The 19,118-nt window shown below is 49.7% G+C and overlaps 1 protein-coding gene and 2 pseudogenes across 1 annotated transcript; all 3 read right to left on the bottom strand.

Moving 5' to 3' along the window:
* Nucleotides 1-1,742: 1,742 nt before the first annotated feature.
* On the bottom strand, nt 1,743-8,827 carry LOC118627705 (mitochondrial uncoupling protein 2). Its single transcript, XM_036258175.1, has 8 exons — nt 8,697-8,827; nt 7,825-7,981; nt 4,643-4,866; nt 4,278-4,488; nt 3,299-3,493; nt 3,110-3,211; nt 2,562-2,742; nt 1,743-2,204 (listed from the first exon to the last, which is right to left on the bottom strand). Exons 3-8 carry the CDS (start codon nt 4,766-4,768, stop codon nt 2,090-2,092), a joined length of 930 nt encoding a protein of 309 aa, XP_036114068.1. The 5' UTR covers nt 4,769-4,866; nt 7,825-7,981; nt 8,697-8,827; the 3' UTR covers nt 1,743-2,089.
* On the bottom strand, nt 8,325-13,810 carry LOC118628547 (annotated as a pseudogene).
* Nucleotides 13,811-16,466: 2,656 nt separating this feature from the next.
* On the bottom strand, nt 16,467-17,383 carry LOC118628546 (annotated as a pseudogene).
* Between the last annotated feature and the right edge of the window lie 1,735 nt (nt 17,384-19,118).

Raw genomic sequence — 19,118 nt, 5'->3', positions numbered from 1 at the left:
AATCGTGGCCTTGTAGTCAGATACACGTCAGGTGTGCTACTTACCAGCCGTGTGCCCTTAGGCAAACCCCTCCACTTCTCTGAACCTCTAGAGATTACAACCTGTATCTTACAGGCCTTGTAAAAGCCAGGTAAGTGAAGCCAACTATGCCGAAGCAGGACCTAGGTGATGAGTGGTGGCAGCTGCACTGTTCTGAGAGCAGCGACTGGGTGAGGGCATGCCAGTCTCCACCAGGCCAGAAAGCCTGCGCCTAACCTTTTCCTCATGGTGAGACACTGAAGATCACTGTTTTTTGCAGCCAAGAATTTAAAGAGGTAGCTCATGCTGAAAGATCAGGCTCCACTTCAACAATCTTCGGTGATACCTTGTGAACCAGGCAAAGGGGTTACCATACACCCATTTTATAGGCATTTAAAACTGAGACCTACTGGCATGCTGTCCAGTGGTTCCTACCGCCTTTCCATGCTCTTCACGGTCCCTGGATCATGCCCAGAACCATGGTGAAGTCTGGTGGACTCCTGTGTCCAGGACACAAGCCTGCTGAATGAATCAGCTGAAATGCCTAGCACGACAAATGTCCCCTCAGGTGCCTCTGGTGTAAACAGTGAACGGCCTGCCTATTGGATTTAAGGTAATATTGCCAAAGGCCATTTATGCCCGACTGCCTGCAGACCGGCAGAGAACAGGCTGGCCAAGTTGCCTGCCTTCACCCTGAATTGACTCATGGCACCAAATCCTGCCCCTTTTGAAGACTGAGACCTTTGCTTAATTTATCAGAAGCTGGGCCCTCTTTCCTTCCCCAGGAACTGTTTAATATCCAAGACTTCTTGCCCAGGAACTAAAGGGCTGAGCCTCCAGCTGTGACCAATGGGGAAGGATCAGTAGCATCAGCTGTTTCAGGCTGAGAGGGTCATGTTCTCCCAGCCTGGCTTCACAGCTGCCCAACAGGATTCCTGAGGGACCCCAGTAAAGGTCCCTGGGGGAGAGTCCACAGAAGGTGGGAGGAATCTGAGTTCTAGTCTCAGATCTGCTACTGAGGTGTCCTGTGTCCTTGCCTGCATGACGTGTCTAGCCCCCCGATTCTTCAGACATTAGAGGAGCCTGAACGGCTGAATTCTAAGGGCCTAGCCCTACAGGAGATACTTCAGGATTCTGGGCCCCCTTGAAACAAAAGCCCTGCCCACCTGCTTTCCTGTCTGAGGACAGGTGGTAGGAAGGACAGAAACGTGTCAACCCCATGTAGCCTAAACTTTGGCTCGTCACTACCTCCTTGAGATCTCTAGCTGGGAGACACTGAGACTCCAAGTAGAAAGTAGCCTCAGGCTAAGGCCAGATGTCTGCCCTGCAGCCTGCCCTCCCAGTGAAGCAACACTGCCCCCCTAAGGATGGAAGTCTGGAGGAGGGAAGGCAGCCCAACTTGCCCTCACTAGGTCAGGGACTTTGGGGAGGTAGGTTTCCCGTTTGTCAAGTGGAATAAAATAAGCCCATAGCATCTCATTCATAAGTTCCTCTAAATCTTCCAAGAAGCACAGGACCTCACTTCTGACCTCAGCTCTGGGCTTGGTCTAGAAAGAGAAACGAACTAGATAACGTCCATGGGCCCGGATTGGAACTGGAGATGGAGAGTGAGTCACACATCACCCTTTCCAAGTCAGGGTGGCTCCTCCCCTGCCCACCAGGTGCCAAAAGGGTCCATGAAACTAAGATCTCTGATAACAGCTACAAGAGAGGGAGGAGACACCAACGTTGAGCTTATTTTATGGGTGACATGCTCGCTGGGCTTGGGGACAGGAGAAAGAGATGGGTTGAACTTTTCAAGGGACTGGGGCTTGGGACCCTGGCTGGTGACAGGCCTCCCAGTGTCAACTGGGGTCAACTCCACCAGGACTGAGACTCAGGCAATGGGGCGATGAGGTAGGGAGGAGGTGAGATGAGGTGGGGAGAGGGAAGAGAGGTGGTAGAAATGGGAAGAGGAAGGGGTGAGGGGTGGACAGTGCGGGAAGGGAAGGAGGGGAGGAGGAAAAGGGAAGCAGGGCCTGGCTGGAGTGGAAGCCAAGCCAGAGGTGGTCAGGTTGGCAGCAGGAGAGGCTCAAAAGGGCGCCTCCCGGGAAGTGCAGGCAGCCATGAGGGCCCGTTTCAGCTGTTCATAGGTGACGAACATCACCACGTTCCAGGAGCCCAAACGGAGAAAGGAAGGCATGAACCTAGAGGGGAGAAAACACAGGTCACAGGGGGCACTTCCACTTCCTGCTCACCACCCTGGGCCGTGGCATGCAATCCATCCCAGCTGCTGTCCCAAAGGTGTCTGGGAGAGCCCAGGGACCAGAGCCTCACAGCTGTGTGGCTGTGAGCAAGAATGCCCTGTGAGTCTCCATTTTAACACCCTTAAAGTAGGCAGCAACTCTGAGAGGAAGGAGTTAAGAGCATGAGAAAATGCCAGTGAAATACCAGGGCCATGATCAGAAATAGTCTGATACTTGGTTGCTACTCAGTTCCAGGTGGTTCTCTCCCACCTGTGCGACAGAAGGCCTGGAATCGGGTGGGGTGGATCACAGGCTCACCCTTTGTAGAAGGCTCGGGGACCCTCCTTTTGGAGCATGGTGAGGGCACAGTGGCCAGCGCTGCTGTACTGGCCCAAGGCAGAGTTCATGTATCTCGTCTTGACTACGTCGACAGGGGAAGCGATGATGGTGGTGCAGAAGCCTGCCCCGAAGGCAGAAGTGAAGTGGCAAGGAAGGTCATCTGTCAAGGAGGAGGAGCAGGAAGAGTCAGAACTCCTCACCCCATTATTCCAGAAGGAAAGAGATGATTTAAGTAGCTGGGGTCTTATGGTTTGAGAGAGAGAGAGAGAGAGAGACTCTAGCTGAGACCTATACCAAGAACCTAAGAGTCATTTGGCCCGTCTTGCCTCAGTACCTCAGTGTGTAAAGTGAGAGCTTCACTCCACTTGGCCTCAATACAGCAAGAGAAAAAGAGAGAGAGAGAGAGAAACTCACTCTACAAGCAAAAGAGAAACAGGTTGAAAAGATGTGGTCTTCAGGCAACCACATTCCCACACCTGACCCTGGGTTTGGGGAAGGGCAGGACAGCACCATTTACCCTAACTGACCTGTCATGAGGTTGGCCTTCAGGAGGGCATCCTTGATGAGGTCGTAGGTCACCAGCTCAGTACAGTTGACAATAGCATTACGAGCAATATTGGGAGATGTCCCTATAGAAGGAAGGGGTGTCTACATGAGAACAGCGAATAGGGGAGAAGGAAGAAGAGGAAGAAAGGGAAGAAACATCTGGTACACACCTTTCCAGAGTCCTCGGAACCCTTCCTCTCGGGCAATGGTCTTGTAGGCATCAACAGTGCTTTGGTACCTCTGGCCACCTCCAGCCCGGGCCTGAGCCTGGAACCGGACCTTTACCACATCTGTGGGCTGGGCCACGGCCACAGCCAGGGCACCTGTGGTGCCGCCTGCCAGGAGGCGGCTCCCGATGCCAGCATCTGTGGGAGAACCACGGGGTTGGTGTCCAGTGGGGCTTGTACTCATGTTCTGCCTCTCTTCACCAAATACACCATCTCTTGCCTTTTGGGAATAGGATCTAGACCAGCTCTTGCTCTAAGAATTCCTCACATCAAACAGAATATCACTATGAGTGTCTATTATTGCTAGATACTGGGACCCAGCAGTGAGTAGGAGGACAAAATGAGACTCGGTGCTTTCTTTCACAAAATATTTCCATTCACTTCATTTGACCTGCCCAATAGCCCTGAGAAACCAGTCATTTCCATTTGACAAATGAGAAAACCTGGGCTCAGAAGTGGCTTTTCCAAGGACTGGGGCACGTCAGACTTGTTTTCATCCCAGATCTACTTCTCCCTGCCACATGATCTTGGGAAACGTCAACCTTTAATCTGGGTCCTCAGTTTCCAAATGTGTAAATAGAGAGTGGGCACGCTATACTGAGAAGAAACAAAAGAATGCTGGCCTTGGAAGCGAAAGTCCTGAGTGTGTTTTTGTTTCCCACTGTGTGCCCTTGGCCAAGTCCTTCCCCTATCCCACCCCCCAGCAATCCTCAGTCTCTTCATCTTTAACACACGAATGATACCACCTACTCTCAAGGTGGTTGTGAGGACTGTCATGGCAGGATGCCCTGCTTGGAGCCGGCACAGCCCAAGAGCTCAGGAGTCATTAAGAGAATCAGGATCCTAAAGGAACTATGCAGTGAGGATCAATCATCACCAGGAAAAAAAGGCCAAGGAGCCTACAGCTCAGCTACACACTTACGCTCAGAGCCCTTGGTGTAGAACTGCTTGACAGAGTCGTAGAGGCCGATGCGGACAGAGGCGAAGCTCATCTGGCGCTGCAGGCCAGCGACTAGCCCATTGTAGAGGCTGCGGGGACCCTCGGTGCGCACCATGGTCAGGATGGTGCCCAGCACACCACGGTACTGGAGGCTGGCTGCAGCTCGCACGGCCCCCTGCCTTTCTCCTTGGATCTGCCAAGGCCAAAACAGGTATAGGGATAGGAAGGTTGCCATCCCCATGCTCCAAAGTTTAAAGTGCCACACGCCCACTGGCCCTTGAGGAGTCTGCATTGTGGGGAGGGAACAGACTAGACACCCTCAGGATCCCTAGGCTTCATCCCCTCACCTGAAGCCGAACTTTTGCAGTATCCAGGGGAAAGGTGATGAGATCTGCAATGCAGGCAGCTGTGCCGGCCCCCAGGAACTTCACAGTGGCAGTAGGGGGAACATCTGTGGCCTTAAACCCAACCATGGTGCTAATTTTCTGCTACCTCCCAGGAGATGAAGGAAAATTGGAGAAGGGTCACCTTCAACCAGCAACAAGACGAGATACAGGAACTCTGCCGGAATCTAAGCCAAGGAAAGAAAAGCCCCATCATCATCAGTATCCCTAGGGCCTCCCTACTCACCACCCCCACCCCCACCTTCCCTGACAGCACCATCTCCCTAAGCAAGGACCAGAGCAACCCTATGAGAGAAAATAAGAGTGAGCTCCAAAAGTACTCAAAGAGGGGCCGAAGAAGCAATTCCTGCCCAAGGAGTCCAAGTTTTGTGAAGAGCTCCCTCCCTTTCACTACAGGGCAAGTCTGGATCACAGATATCCAACTGCTGCCTTGAGTAGGCCCTGGCCCAGAACTCTGTCTGCTGGGTCCAGAGATTTCAATGATGATGCCTACATTCTTGCTTCTGTAGCTCTGTCTGGAAGGCAGACAGAAGTGGGGAAAAGGTTTCAGCCAGACCAAAACCTGACAGGCACAAACCTACAGCTTATGCTCTGGGTTTAAGTAAGAGAGGTTCCTATGGGTCCTATCTTGGACAGATAGGAACTATCCAAGTCTGGAAGGAATGGATAAGAACAATTCAGTTCCTTCCCATCCTATCAGTCTCAACTCTCTTCCCTAGTCCTCACACCGCTTGGACTCTCCTGAATTATTCAACAAGACTGTTTTGCTAGGTAGGTCCTGGTTCAGTGATGCAGGAGACAGTATCTACCCTAGAGGGGCTTATTGTCTGGCAGAGTAGGCAGGTGATTCAAGCTTTCAAGCTGCATTGGAGCTTCCAGAACATACGGTCAAACTGCAGAAGGAACAATCAACTCCATCAGGAGAGAGGTAAGGAAAGTGGGTAATCAGAAGACTTAGAAAAAGGAACATTTAGCTGGACCTTGAAGGATGCAGGGCAATTCTCAGGGCTGAGAGTAGTGCCTAGGTGCTCAACTTTCTCCCCCTGGCCTACTGTGTGATTCAGGGAAAACCCGCTCTCTCTTCGGCCAGAGTTTCCTCTCCTCCACCATAGGGGGACCCACATCTTCACCACAAGAGAGGTGGGGGTGGGGAGATGTAAGTCAGAGATATAAAGAGTGACACAGGAAACCAAAAGCTCCATTTTGTTCTCAGAGTTGGAACAACACCCTTCCCCATCCCCACTGGTGGAAGGGAGGAAGTGAGCCCAGCACCGCAGTGGGGGAGGACAGACCTGCTTCTCTCTCCCCTGAGACAACAGTCTCTGATTTCATAAGAGCAGCTGCTCTGAGTCCAGTCTGATTGGCTGCCCTGTTGCTGGGGCCAGGAGGGAGGAGCTGACCAGCAAAAGGAGGATGTAGTGGGAGTCAGCTGTGAACAGAGACCCATGGAAACAAACAGCTCACCAGCTTCTTCCTCCTGGGCTTCTACGCCCAGGTGGCTGGGTCAAACAGGGAAATCCAGAGCCTACCCACCATTCACTATAGGGTGGGGCTTATTTTCTTTCCCTGGAGCCTGGCACACTTGAGGCTCAGTGAATATGGGCGATAAAATGGCACAATAGATTGATGAAGGTGCTCCAGGCTCCCTAGCTTCCCTGCTCTGACATCCCCATCCCCCGAGGTGTTCCAACCCACTGCCTGGGGCACTCTATTAGCCCACTTACCCCTCAGGGCAGCCCTGTGAGGTGGCTGCCCTTATTTCCATATTACAGAGGAGGAGGGAACTTAGTAAGAGCCACATCTCCAAGCTCCAAAGCTATTTGCTTTGTACTAGTGCCCAGCTCATTTCTTTCCTGCCGTTTTCTCAGTCCCAGGCACAGGCAAGGTTTTTCACAAAAGTCCAAGAGCCAAATTCCCTTGTGACAATTCTGAGAAGGTGAAGGCAAATGGCATCCCTTCTCTGGGCATCAAAGACATGATATGAGTTTCATGTCCTGACTTTGAGCTGGGTTTAGGGTGTTGTGAGTGCCAGAGTAGAGTAAGACCCAGCCCCTACCCACCTCGAAGACAAATACACAGAGATTTAGCTGCTTTGTTGAATGTTGCCTTGGGTTTACCACAAGTCAGGTCCTTCAGGAGCATGGGTATGGGGGTAAAGGTCACCTCTGCTGAAGACTCTACTAAGAAGAGTTAATAAAACTCAGGCCTAGAGAGAGTTAATCATATTTTACAGTCCCGAGCAAATAACCAGTTTCAGTGTCCAAAAATAGTACATCTTATTACTAGTCTGAGTCTCAGGCTAAGTCAAAGCTGGAGTCAACAATATGTAGCTAGGCCCTGGCCGGTTTTCTCAGTGGTTAGTGTTGGCCTGTGGTCCAGAGAGACCTGGGTTCGGTTCCAGCTAGGGGCATGTACCTCGGTTGCAGTTTGTCCCTGGCCCTGGTTGGGTAGTGTGGGAGGCAGACACTCGATGTGTCCCTTTCATGTCGATGTTTCTCTCTCCCCCTCCCACTCTATCTGAACAAAAAATGGAAAAATGTCCTTGGGCCCTGGCCAGTTTGGCTCAGCGGTTAGAGCGTCGGCCTGCGGTCCGAAGAGACCCGGGTTCGGTTCCCGCTAAGGGCATGTACGTCGGTTGCAGTTTGTCCCCGGCCCTGGTTGGTCGTGCGGGTGGCAGCCACTCGATGTGTCCCTTTCACGTCGATGTTTCTCTCCCTCCCTCCCACTCTATCTGTACAAAAAATGGAAAAATATCCTCGGGTGAGGATAAAAAAAAAAAAGAAGAAGAAAAATGTCCTTGGGTGAGGATTAAAAAGCAACAACAGCAATATGTAGTTAGAACAATAGGTTTTTGTTCTGTTGATCCCCAGGGTCACCCAGGGCTAATCATTGCCCCACCTGGGCCTCAATTTTCTCCTTTGTAAAATGGGGACCATTATCCTCCTCTTGCCAAGGTCAGCTTAAGAACCAGAATGAAACCAGGGATACACGACAATGCTTTGTGAACTCTGAAGGGCGACTTCACTGGGTGAAGTGGTGGTAGTTAATATCTTGCTGATCCCCCACCTCCACCCCGAAAGCAGGGCTACAAGGCAGGAGGAGAACCTCTTAAACTGGACTCTTACCCGGCTTTGTAAGGTCTCACGCCGAGGCCTCCAAGATCAAGCTTCTTTAAAGGCGTCCCATTCTTCAAAGCTGCCAGTAGCTATCATGGCCCAATTCTGTTGCTTTTCCATAGAAAATGGCCGGGAGACGAAACACCTAAAGGTCATACTATGTGTCCTGTGGATTATGGCAAAAGAGGAGAGTTTAAAAGAAAATTCACCTTAAAGGACCACACCTTAGCAAGGAAAGGGCTATCTGCCCAAAGTACACAGCCCACTCAATCCGTGCCTGGGTGGAGAGAATGGGGTCCATTTCCCCAGTGCAGCTGGGGACTAATTAAGTGCACACAATGGAAGGGGGAAATGAAGCCAGGAATTCTCCCTCCCCTGCCTGCTCTCTTAGTATGACACATGGGCTCTTCTAGACTTCTGCTTTGGTGGCACGCATCCCCCAATCCAGTCAGCAGACTGGTGAGCAGGAGTGCTTGGAGTGGGGGGGTTTCATGATAGGTCAGACTCGCCTAGAGTCCACTAGAGCCCAGAGCTGGGCTGCCAGGAGGTTTGAGGGGCTGGGATCCGCCCCAGCAGCGCCGCTCAAAGCACTTTCCACGCAGAAATAGCTCCAGCAAAGGCCTGGAGCCCCCCGAGGAGAAGGAGAGGTCATTCTGGTCATCGCAGATGCGCCAGAAGGCCCCTACCCCAGGCAGGGCTGGGCATTCTGGCCGAGGATAAGGAATGGGCGGGAGAAGGTTTAAATTACAGTCAACTGAATGCAAGAACAAAAGAACAAAAGCGAGACAGGAAAAGGGTGCGAGAGATAAAGAAAGGACGGACAGAGAGGAAAAATACAAAAGAGGTTGGGGGTAGAGGGAATTAGAGCGGGCCGGACTCACCGGGCCGCAAGGAGAACACGAGACGAGAGTGCGGGTGGCTCTGTCGGCGGTCGGAGGGCGCGTGGAGGGAGCGCGAACTGTAATCTAAGGCGCGGTCGACCACGCTTGCAATGAGGTCTGGGGAGGCTGCCGCCGCGACTTAAGTTGTGGGGGTGGGGCCTGCGGGAGGGGCGGAGCCTGAGGAGCCCCCAAGCTCGAGGTGCAACCTCTCCAGCCGCCGCCTTGCTGCCGGGGTCCTCGCCATGCGCGACTTCCCCCACTCCCATTTCCGTAAGGGCGGGTCCCCGCGGCTACCCGGAGCAGCTCCCTCACCCCCACGGTCACGCCCTCCCCCAGTCCGCCAGCTTTGTGAGAGAGGCCGGGAAGCAGAGACTGCCTAGGGTCACACACGCCTCTGCCCCCACCATTCCCTGCCAGGACCCTTTCTAACAGCGGCCCAGAGGCGCGGGTGTAAGCACACTGCTTCCCTCAACAGACCCTTCCAACCGACTCTGCAAACCACCTGCCTGCCTCGGACCAGCGCGAACCCGAGCGCTTGCTCCCGAGGGGCGGGGCCTCCCGACCGGCCTCGCTGGAGATTGGTTACAGCCGCTCCGTTGTCAAAGGAAGAAGCCAATCCGGGCAGCAGCCGCAGGTGGCCGTTGAGAACAGCTAGGCTTCCTGCATTCTCCCGCCGCAGACCCGCCCTGCCCTGGGGGCCCACAGGGTTTCCGGCCCGGGTTGGGGGGGGGGGGCAAGCGTGACGCGAGCCGGCTCCCGGCGAGTGAGAAGGCCGCTAGGGCCCGGGCCTGTGGCCGGGACAAGCACGTGCACTAGGTCCCTGTTCGCCCTTCGCCCTTGGACTGTGTCCCTACTTTTTTTTTTTATCCTCACCCGAGGACATTTTTCCATTTTTTGTTCAGGTAGAGTGGGAGGGAGAGAGAGGAAGAGAGAGAGAGAGAGAAACATCGACGTGAAAGGACACATCGAGTGGCTGCCACCCTCACGACCAACCAGGGACGGAGACAAACTGCAACCGAGGTACGTGCCCTTAGCGGGAACCGAACCCGGGTCTCTCTGGACCGCAGGCTGATGCTCTAACCGCTGAGACAAACCGGCCAGGGCTGTGTCCCTACTTTTGAGTACCTTCTGCCCCTCTCTTCCACTGTTTTCATCCATGTCTGCCTCCCAAGAAAGTAGGAAGGGAAAGCTGTCTCCCTGACTATACTGTAAGCTCCTCCAGACCAGGAAGCTATTTCTTGTATTTTTAGTTTCGGCTGCTGTTGAAAGTGCCTTGAAAATTGTGCCTTGAAAATTGTAATTGGAGAACGAGCTGAGTGCAATTCCTATGTTCAGGGTCAGCGTAGATACTCCACATAACTATGTGAGGCTGGTATTAACCTCCATTTTACAGATGAGAAAACAGAGCCCCAAGAAGGTTAAAACCATCTGCCTCATGTCACAGCTAGGAAGTGGGGAGCCCTCTCTTCAACCCTGGTCAGTCAGACTCCATGGGTGTGTTTTCTGTACTGTCCACAAGCAGAAGGACTTGTCAGCTGAAGAAACTAGCTGGAATGGCAATGGATAATTATAGCAAGTGTCCCGGAAAGACGTCCAAACCTATAGAAAGGTTTTATAAGGGTTGATTTGAGCTAAGTTTTTTAGGACAGCCTAGCCGCAAGATCTCAGTGGATTAAGAAAAGGCTCCAAAGAATGGCAGTGATGCAGTCCTTTTATGCATTTAAAATCAGGAGAAAACATAAGGAAGGTACATGAGCCCGGCTGGTGTGGCTCAGTGGTTGAGCATCCATCCATGCACCAAGAGGTCACCGGATTAGTTCCTGGTCTGAGCACATGCCCAGGTTGTGGGCCAGATCCCCAGTGAGGGGCATGCAGGAAGGAGGTGGCCGATCCATCTTCTCTCTCATCGATGTTTCTATTCTCTCTCTCCCTCTCCCTTCCTCTCTCTCTAAAATCAATAAAAGAAAAAAAAAAAAAAGGAAGGTACATGAAATCTGTTGGTAGAGTAAGAAGATGTAAAGTAGCCCTGGCCAGTTTGGCTCAGCGGTTAGAGCGTCCGCCTGCGGTCCGGAGAGACCCGGGTTCGGTTCCCGCTAAGGGCGTGTACCTCGGTTGCAGTTTGTCCCCGGCCCTGGTTGGTTGTGCGGGTGGCAGCCACTCGATGTGTCCCTTCACGTCGATGTTTCTCTCTCTCTCTCCCTTCCTCTCTCTCTCCCACTCTATCTGTACAAAAAATGGGAAAATATCCTCGGGTGAGGATTAAAAAAAAAAAAAAAGAAGATATAAAGTAAAGCCAGGGAAATCTCCAAAAAATTATTTGGATTGGATCAAAAGCAAAATAGAGAAACATGCTTCTTTTACATTGGTGGGTACAGGATAGTTAATAATTAACATTTACATGCACAACCATGGGCACAGACATTAGACTGAGAAAGCAGGAGGAGGGTGAGAGTGGGGAGGAGGAGGTCAATGGAGGGGAAAAGGAGGAACAGTTGTACTACTTTCAACAATAAAAAAAAAAATCTTAAAAGCAAATGACAAAAAAATAAAGTTTGTCAAACACATGGTAAAAAAATAATTTACACTTAGAGTCCCAGATATGGCACCCGTCTACTAACTTCGTGGCGGAAGCACTCGCCAAAGAGCAACGGCCTCCACCAGCAAGTGGAGAAAGCTGCCTCTCTAGCTCTCACATGGATGCCAAACAAGGCAGTTTTCCCCCATATGTCTCTGGTGCCTTTCAAGCTGCCACCTCCATGCTGGAGCCTGGAGAGAGGGAGCGATTCCCAGCACAGCAAGAAGCCAAGTCTTCTGCAGCCCAAGGAGAGGGCTCTCACCAGAAGCCAAATGGACTAGCATCTTGCTCATGAACTTCTGACCTCCAGAACTGTCAAATACTGAAGAGCTCTCCTCTAGACTATTATATTTGCCTTCTAGTTCACTTCCCTGGCTTCGATTATTCTCTCTTCAAGACTGACTTTCATAAGACTTTCAGGTAAATGTCCTTTAAGTGCAAATTTGGTCATATTTTTCCTCTACTCAGAAACCATTAGCAGTTCTCCATAGCTGGCAGAATAAAGTGAGATGCTTGTTTCTCATCCCAGGTCCTCTTCATCTACCTTCCTATCTTTGATTCTCACTGTTCCCCTGTGTATACGCTGCATGAGAGTTTTTAAAATATATTTTTCCATTGATTTTTTTTTTTTTTAGAAAGGAAGGGAGAGAGAGAGAGAGAGAAAGAAACATCTATGTGAGAGAGAAACATTGATTGGCTGCCTACTGGGAACTAAGCCCACAATCCAGGCATTCGCCCTGACTAGAAATTGAATCAGGACCTCTCAGTCCATGGGAGGACGGTCAATCCACTGAGCCACACCAGCTGGGCTCTGCATGCGAGTTTAAAGAAGGTATTCACTCTCCACTGAACACTCCTCACTTTCCTCTGGCTTCTACCTGCACTACTTCCCCAGCTTTACTACATGTATAAATCCTTCAAGGCCCAGACAAAACCCTTCTCTTTGATGAGATCTCCTCATCCCCCACTCGCTTTCCTTTAAATACCCTCAACATTTTTTTTTTTAATCCTCACCCAAGGACATTTTTCCTTTTTTTTTTCAGATAGAGTGGGGAGGAAGGGAGAAAGAGAGAACCATCGACATGAAAGGGACACATAGAGTGGTTGCCACCTGCACATACTCAACATTTTAACTGGCCTTTATAATGACCTAATTTTGATTGTGTTCCAAATTGTACCTGCCTATGGTTGATCGCTGGTACCTTCAGCATTTAGCACATTCCGTTTAGCAGGCTAATAATACTAGCTGCTTTAACAAATAAACCCCAAATTTTATGGCTTAAAAAAGAGTAACACTTGCAGTATATAGAGATGATATTTGGGGAACAAGATAAAAATAAGGTGTTCTGTGGTCTCCTGCTTTGGTGGTCTTATGTTCTGGTGCCTGTGGCTGTGCCTTTGAAATAGTCTGGACAAGAAAATTACTCTGCCATTTCAATGATATGTTATCTTAATTACATAAGAAGAATGGTCATGGCTTACTTAAGGTAAATATTGACCTTTGCTACAGGCCTGGGACATGACTACCTGCTTGACCTGCCCAGTTAGGAATTTGTGATCAGACCATCCTGTGTGGTTACTTTTGGTCACTGAGCTTGTCAGACCAGCTATGTGACCCCCCTGAGCTTGTCAGGTTTGTTATAGCCCCTTCTTGATTCACATAGGAAAGGAAAACACCTGAGCACATGGCCCCGATAGAAGAAGAAGCAAAGCAGAAACTGAGAAGTCAAGTCAAAAAATTATTTTTGGCACTGTGGGGTCTCCCATCCACTGCTGGTCTTGCACTCAAGTGCAGAAGCTAGACCAGCATGAGATAGTAAAGCAAACTTGAAAAAGCTGGCCTCAACCCTGGTTGGTGTGGCTCAGTTGGTTAGAATGTCATCCCATGAGGGGTGTGGGTTCGATTCCCAGTTGGGGTGAGTATGGGAGGCAATTTATTTATGTTTCTCTCTCTCTCTCTGCACCCCCCTCCCTTCCTCTCTCTCTAGAATCAATGAAAAACATATCCTCCAGTGTGGATTTTTTAAAAAGCTGGCCTCCTTGTGAATATTGAGTGTTGAAGCACCTTCCTAAGTGAATGTACAAAGTTAAGAACATGTAGAGAGAGTTTTCTACTGGAATGTCAGAGTTTCTGGAGGCTTTCTTTTCTTCAAAGGTTGGGTTTAGCAGTTTTCCTAAAAATTTTCTCATTTAATTCAGAGCTGAACAGGAAACCAGTTAGTTTCTGTTGTGGGAACATCGAAGTTTTGTTTTGTTGTTGAATCCTTAGTAGCTTCCTCAATGACCATTTCAGATGATTCTGTACTTTCATTTGCTCTGAGCTGGAAGTTAAATCAGGTTCTCCTTTCTCACTGGAAGTACCACTAAGTTTTCTCCTTGCATGTTGACTAGAAGCATAGACATGGGGACATATCCCCAGAAACCCCTACAAGCCCACTTTGTTCTTTGATATTTGTAATGCTTATGAATACCCTCATTGACACAAGCAAACTCTCCTGGTAGCTGTTTGATCAAATGGAAAAGGTTTTTTTCTTCCCATTATTCAATATCTGAGTTAATCTGATGTATGGATTACATCAGGATTTTGACTCTCAAAACATTATTAATGCTCAATAATAACCCTGAAATGTATCTGATGGTTTTTGAAGTTTTGTGCCTTTGGACAGTAAAATAAATGAGGATCTGACTTCTGGGCAGTGACTTCTGGATAACTGGTCTAATATTCTGGGGAGCACTATAGCTGATGGGCTGAATTCGCTAGTGAGAGGAGCCATGGAAATAAGCAATGTAGTCTGGCCCGTGTGGCTCAGCGGTTGAGTGTCAACCCATGTACCAGGACGTTGATGGTTGATTCCTGGTCAGGACACATGCCCAGGTTTTGGGCCCGATCCCCAGTGGGGGGCATGCAGGAGGCAGCCAGTTGATGTTCTCTCCCATCGATGTTTCTCTCTTTCTCCCTCTCATTTCCTCTCTCTCTTAAAAAAAAAGAAAAAGAAACAGCCCTGGCCGGTTTGGCTCAGCAGTTAGAGCGTCGGCCTGCGATCCGGAGAGACCCAGGTTCGGTTTCTGCTAAGGGCACGTACCTCAGTTGCAGTTTGTCCCCGGCCCTGGTTGGGTTGTGTGGGTGGCAACCACTCCATGTGTCCCTTTCACGTTGAAGTTCTCTCTCTCCCTTTTTCCCACTCTATCTGAACAAAATATCAAAAAAATGTCCTCAGGTGAGGATAGGAAAAAAAAAAGTTAAGAGTTGAACCAAATAGGAAATCAATAAGCTTTATGTATCTTGTAGACAGACCCAACTGCTTATACCGGCTGTGTCAGCTGGATCTTGACTGTTTTTATCAGTGTCAGAGCAGACAAAGCTTCTTGTTCAGGACTCCTGCTTTCCTTGCCATCTTGTAGAAGAGTATGTGGATTGAAAGTACTTTTAAATCTGTTTGTGGATTAAACATTTTGTCATCATGAATGAAATTGATCCATGTTATTAGTCTCCTTTTAAAAATTTTTTATTGATTTTTTTTTTTTTTTTTTTTTTTTTTTTAGAGAGAGAGAAGCACTGATTTGTTGTTCCACTTATTTAAGCATTCATATTGGTTGTTTCTTGTATGTGCCCTGACTGGTGATCAAACCCCCAACTTTGTGTATCGGAACAATGCTCTAACCAACCGAGCAGCTAGGCCAGGGCCCTGTCTTTGTTTTTCTTTTTAATTTTTTTGGAATTTCAAAAGACAACTTTATCCAGATAGGAACTTCTCAAACAACACAAGGAAAATTAGGCAGGAATTATTAAAATACATTCTTAGATGACTCAACATTAGGATGACAGGAACAGGGGACATGCGAGCACAAAGCCTGAACCAGCCCCCCACCCACTCCCTCTTCCCCCACTTTCCACCCCCACCCCGGTTTCTGTCCCTCATCCATGACCTAAGTGAGGTCACAGCCATCTCAGGCGCAGCGAGCGGGATGGGTCTGCGCCTCCTGGGGTGTGTCCAGCAGGAGGAAAATCACTTGGGCAGGCAGGCTACGTTAGGGCCAGGCCAGCAGTGCCGAGAAAAGGGCAGTCAGTAGGAAACCTGTTGGGGGTGGAGTGCTGAGAGCCCACACAGACCCCACATTCTGGCCCAAGCATGAGATTTCATGGCTGCTGGCACTTCCTGTTGGGTGAGTAGGAACTTCCTGCGGGGCAAGAACCAGAATGCTCAGGGAAGGGCCTCCACAGAGGAGACCACACTGGTTGACACAGCAAGAACTTTCATGGGGACTGGTCCCAAGGGTGCCTCCTGTCCTCAGGTGGCACAGCAGAGTACAAGGAACAGGGCAGTGTGACCAAGGGACTGGGTAGGCCAAGGGGCCTGAAACCTGCTGGACCACCGCCTGGGCTGCTGTGCAGCCTGTTTTCCTGCTGCTGAAGATTAGGCGGGATGGGGGCAGGGGTGTGTGCTCAGACTAGTGAGGTGTTGGGAGTCCTTGGGTCGGCAGGCACCTACTCTTGGTGCCCAGTAACAGTGGCCACAGGAAAGTTCACTTGCTAAGACACGCAAGTCACAGGTGGTGGCCAAACAGTCTTGTTGCCAGAGAGGCACAGCCTGTGATCCAGAGGTTCAAAGCCAAACTGCAGGTAGGAAGATGTCCTGCCCCTTCCAAACACCTCTACACCTCTTTATAGAACTCTGGAAGTCAACCTCAGCGGAGATGCAAACAATGTCTCAGAATTTGTGAATCCCAGTGACTGTCTCATCACGGCCTTAGCCCTGACCCACTGGCTTGTCCCCCCCCCCCCCCAGTGACCCTAGGTGGCTTTCCCAGGAGAACAGTGTGGCTCTACCCACCGCCCCCAGCCCCATGGATTGAGACACACACACACACATACCCCACTGCCTTACTGAAGTATTAACATAGTTAATGTACAAGTAAAACCCAAAGGCTGCTGAGGATCAACACAGAGTTGGCTCTGACCCCAGGGGTTGTCAGGGTTAGAAATGAGCCCTTTGGTATCTGCAGGAGTCACGGAATGTTCATGGTTTCATTTGTCCCAAAAATACACTTCTGAGAGCTCAGATTATCTTTTCAAAAATTACTAGACACGTAAATTCGAACATTCCCCATCCCAGGTCCCTTCTATCAGCCCTCGGCTCCTCCCAGAAGCTCTGAAGTGAACAATGAGTGCCCATACTCTGGTCTTTACATGGCTGCTAAGTTCTCCAGGAGCTGGTTCCGATGTGGAGGCGGGGACTCAGCAGCAATGGCCTCTTCGGACTCTCAAATAGAGTTTTGTTTACAGCTGTTTTGTAGAAGGCTTTAGACTGAATTTCCAGCACTTCAAATTTGGACACTAGGTTGTCTATCTTCTTGCCTTGTTCTAACGAGGACTCCATGCTGTTGTGCAGGATGATCGTGGTCTCATCTAGTTCAACCTGCACTTTACTCACGTGGTCAGCTTCTGGGGGATTCTGGTATATACTAAGGTAGCTGTCCAGGGCTGTGTAGTGGATACTAGCAGGGGATCTGACTGGCCAGTCGATACTGTCAATCTGCTTGAGATATCGTCCAGCACCTTCTCCAGCAAGGGGAAAGCCACCCGGGACAGGTACTCCCTGTCAGCAATGACCACTCCTTCAAGACTGTCATTTCGGCCCTGGCCGGTTTGGCTCAGCGGTTGGAGCGTCGGCCTGCGGTCCAGAGAGACCCGGGTTCGGTTCCCCTAAGGGCATGTGCCTCGGTTGCAGTTTGTATCCGGCCCTGGTTGGTCGTGCGGGTGGCAGCCACTCGATGTGTCCCTTTCACGTCGATGTTTCTCTCTCTCTCTCTTCCTCTCTCTCCCTCCCACTCTATCTGAACAGAAAATGGAAAAGTGTCCTCGGGTGAGGATAAAAAAAAAAAAAAAAAAGACTGTCATTTTGCACGTAGACGGGGCACAGATACCCTTGCTCTTTGACAGAAGCTCTGCTGCCTTTTGCTGAGCGTTCCACAACCAGCTGACTTGTGAAGGTCATGAATTCCTGAACACTGGTCCTCTGGAAGAAGCTGAAGGTCCACACTTCTTGGCGGCCCTGAGCGGCAGCACCTTGGGGTCACCCTTGTAGAGGACGCTCAGGCTGTACAGCTTCATGGCGCCAGGGCTGCCTGCCTGGCCGATGCACTGATGAGCAGTGGACAGTGGGGAGTGGGCAGCACAGGTGCCACCCCTCGAGACCACCAGCTGCCTTTTTATTTTTAATTGTCAACCGAGGATATATTTTTGTTGATTTGAGAGAGGGAGAGAGAGAGAAACATTGACCTGTTGCCTCCCTTACATGCCCCAATTGGGGGTCAAACTCGCAACCTCCATATGCACCCTGACTGGGAATTGAACCCAAAACCTTTTGGTGTAGGGGACAGCTCTCCAACCAACTGAACCACCCGGCCAGGGCAGGCCCTGTCTTCTTATTGGCAAAGCCCAATCAGCAATACATAGAAACACTGTTATTTTATTATTATTATTTTTTATCCTCACTCAAGGACATTTTTCCATTTTTTGTTCAGATGGAGTGGGAGGGAGAGAGAAGAAGAGAGAGAGAGAGCTATCGACGTGAAAGGGACACATCTAGTGGCTGCCACCCGCACGACCAACCAGGGCCAGGGACAAACTGCAACCGAGGTACACGCCCTTAGTGGGTCTCTCTGGACCGCAGGCTGATGCTCTAACAGCTGAGCCAAGCCGGCCAGGGCAAAACACTGTTCTGAACAAGGGAAAGTCTATGTCAAGGACATTTGCAAGCTCTGCAACATTAGTGTGCTCAACTATTGAAAGACATATAGAGTTTGAAAGTTTCATCTTCTAGTCATCTTGCACTCAATTCATCACAAAATCTTCAAGAGAATAAAATGGTCATTAGATATTGATACATTCAAATACAAAATTATTTGTTATATAAACTATGTATCACATTGTAATCTAGTGATCTAGGAAGTTGAGGATCTAAATTGGTGCTCTTATCTACATGATATTTCTGCATAATTTATGTCACTTTTGTGATCTGACCAGACTTCACCACCCACCATGTCTCTGGGGCAATTTCCACTGGCATTATTAGTAGATGATGTGAGCATTCTTCAAATGGACACACCATATGTGAACACTCTTCAAATTTCAAAAAAAATTTGATAATCTACACTGATTTATAATATCAATGTACTCCTACCTTTTATTTATTTATTTATTTTATTTTATTTTATTTTATTTTTGTACAGATAGAGTGGGAGGGAGAGAGAGGAAAGGAGATAGAGAGAAACATCGACGTGAAAGGGACACATCGAGTGGCTGCCACCCGCACGACCAACCAGGGCCAGGGACAAACTGCAACTGAAGTACGTGCCCTTAGCGGGAACCGAACCCGGGTCTCTTCGGACCGCAGGCCGACGCTCTAACCGCTGAGCCAAACTGGCCAAGGCGTACTCCTACCTTTTTATGCCAAGAAAACTTAGCCCTCCAAAAACAGGCAGTTAAGCACAAATTTTCTCATTGTTCATAATGTCCTCTGTAATCTCAGTATAATACAAGAATGGTGATATCCTCAGGCCCTTTACCATAATAGCAATAAATGGTAATGGTACAGCATACATAATCTTGACTGTAATAGTTCCTCAAAGTATTTGCATTAATCTTTTGTGACATGATTAAGGTATGTTTCTGTATCATAACTGACTGTGGATATATAGAGGACACATCCTGCTTTGCATATCTTCTCTGTGAATTTCTAAGACCCTGTGGCGTGTTGGCAGGCAGCTTGCTCCACGGGTGGCTCTGCCCAATGCGGAACTCCATGCTCTGGTGTGAGTCCTGGAACAGCTGTGGGGAGCCTCCT

This window comes from Molossus molossus, unplaced genomic scaffold (genome assembly GCF_014108415.1).
Source record: "Molossus molossus isolate mMolMol1 unplaced genomic scaffold, mMolMol1.p scaffold_m16_p_13, whole genome shotgun sequence".
NCBI lineage: Eukaryota > Metazoa > Chordata > Mammalia > Chiroptera > Molossidae > Molossus > Molossus molossus.
Note: the sequence above shows the minus strand (reverse complement) of the source record. Positions and strands in the feature narration are given on the sequence as shown.

Excerpts from the sequence above, each read along its gene's own strand:
- LOC118627705 (XM_036258175.1), bottom strand. The coding sequence starts at position 4,768 with ATGGTTGGGTTTAAGGCCACAGATGTTCCCCCTACTGCCACTGTGAAG. Across the intron at positions 3,212-3,298 it reads GTTCCGAGGACTCTGGAAAG|GGACATCTCCCAATATTGCT; the intron begins GTGTGTACCAGA and ends TTCCTTCTATAG. Across the intron at positions 2,743-3,109 it reads GAAGGCCAACCTCATGACAG|ATGACCTTCCTTGCCACTTC; the intron begins GTCAGTTAGGGT and ends CCTCCTTGACAG.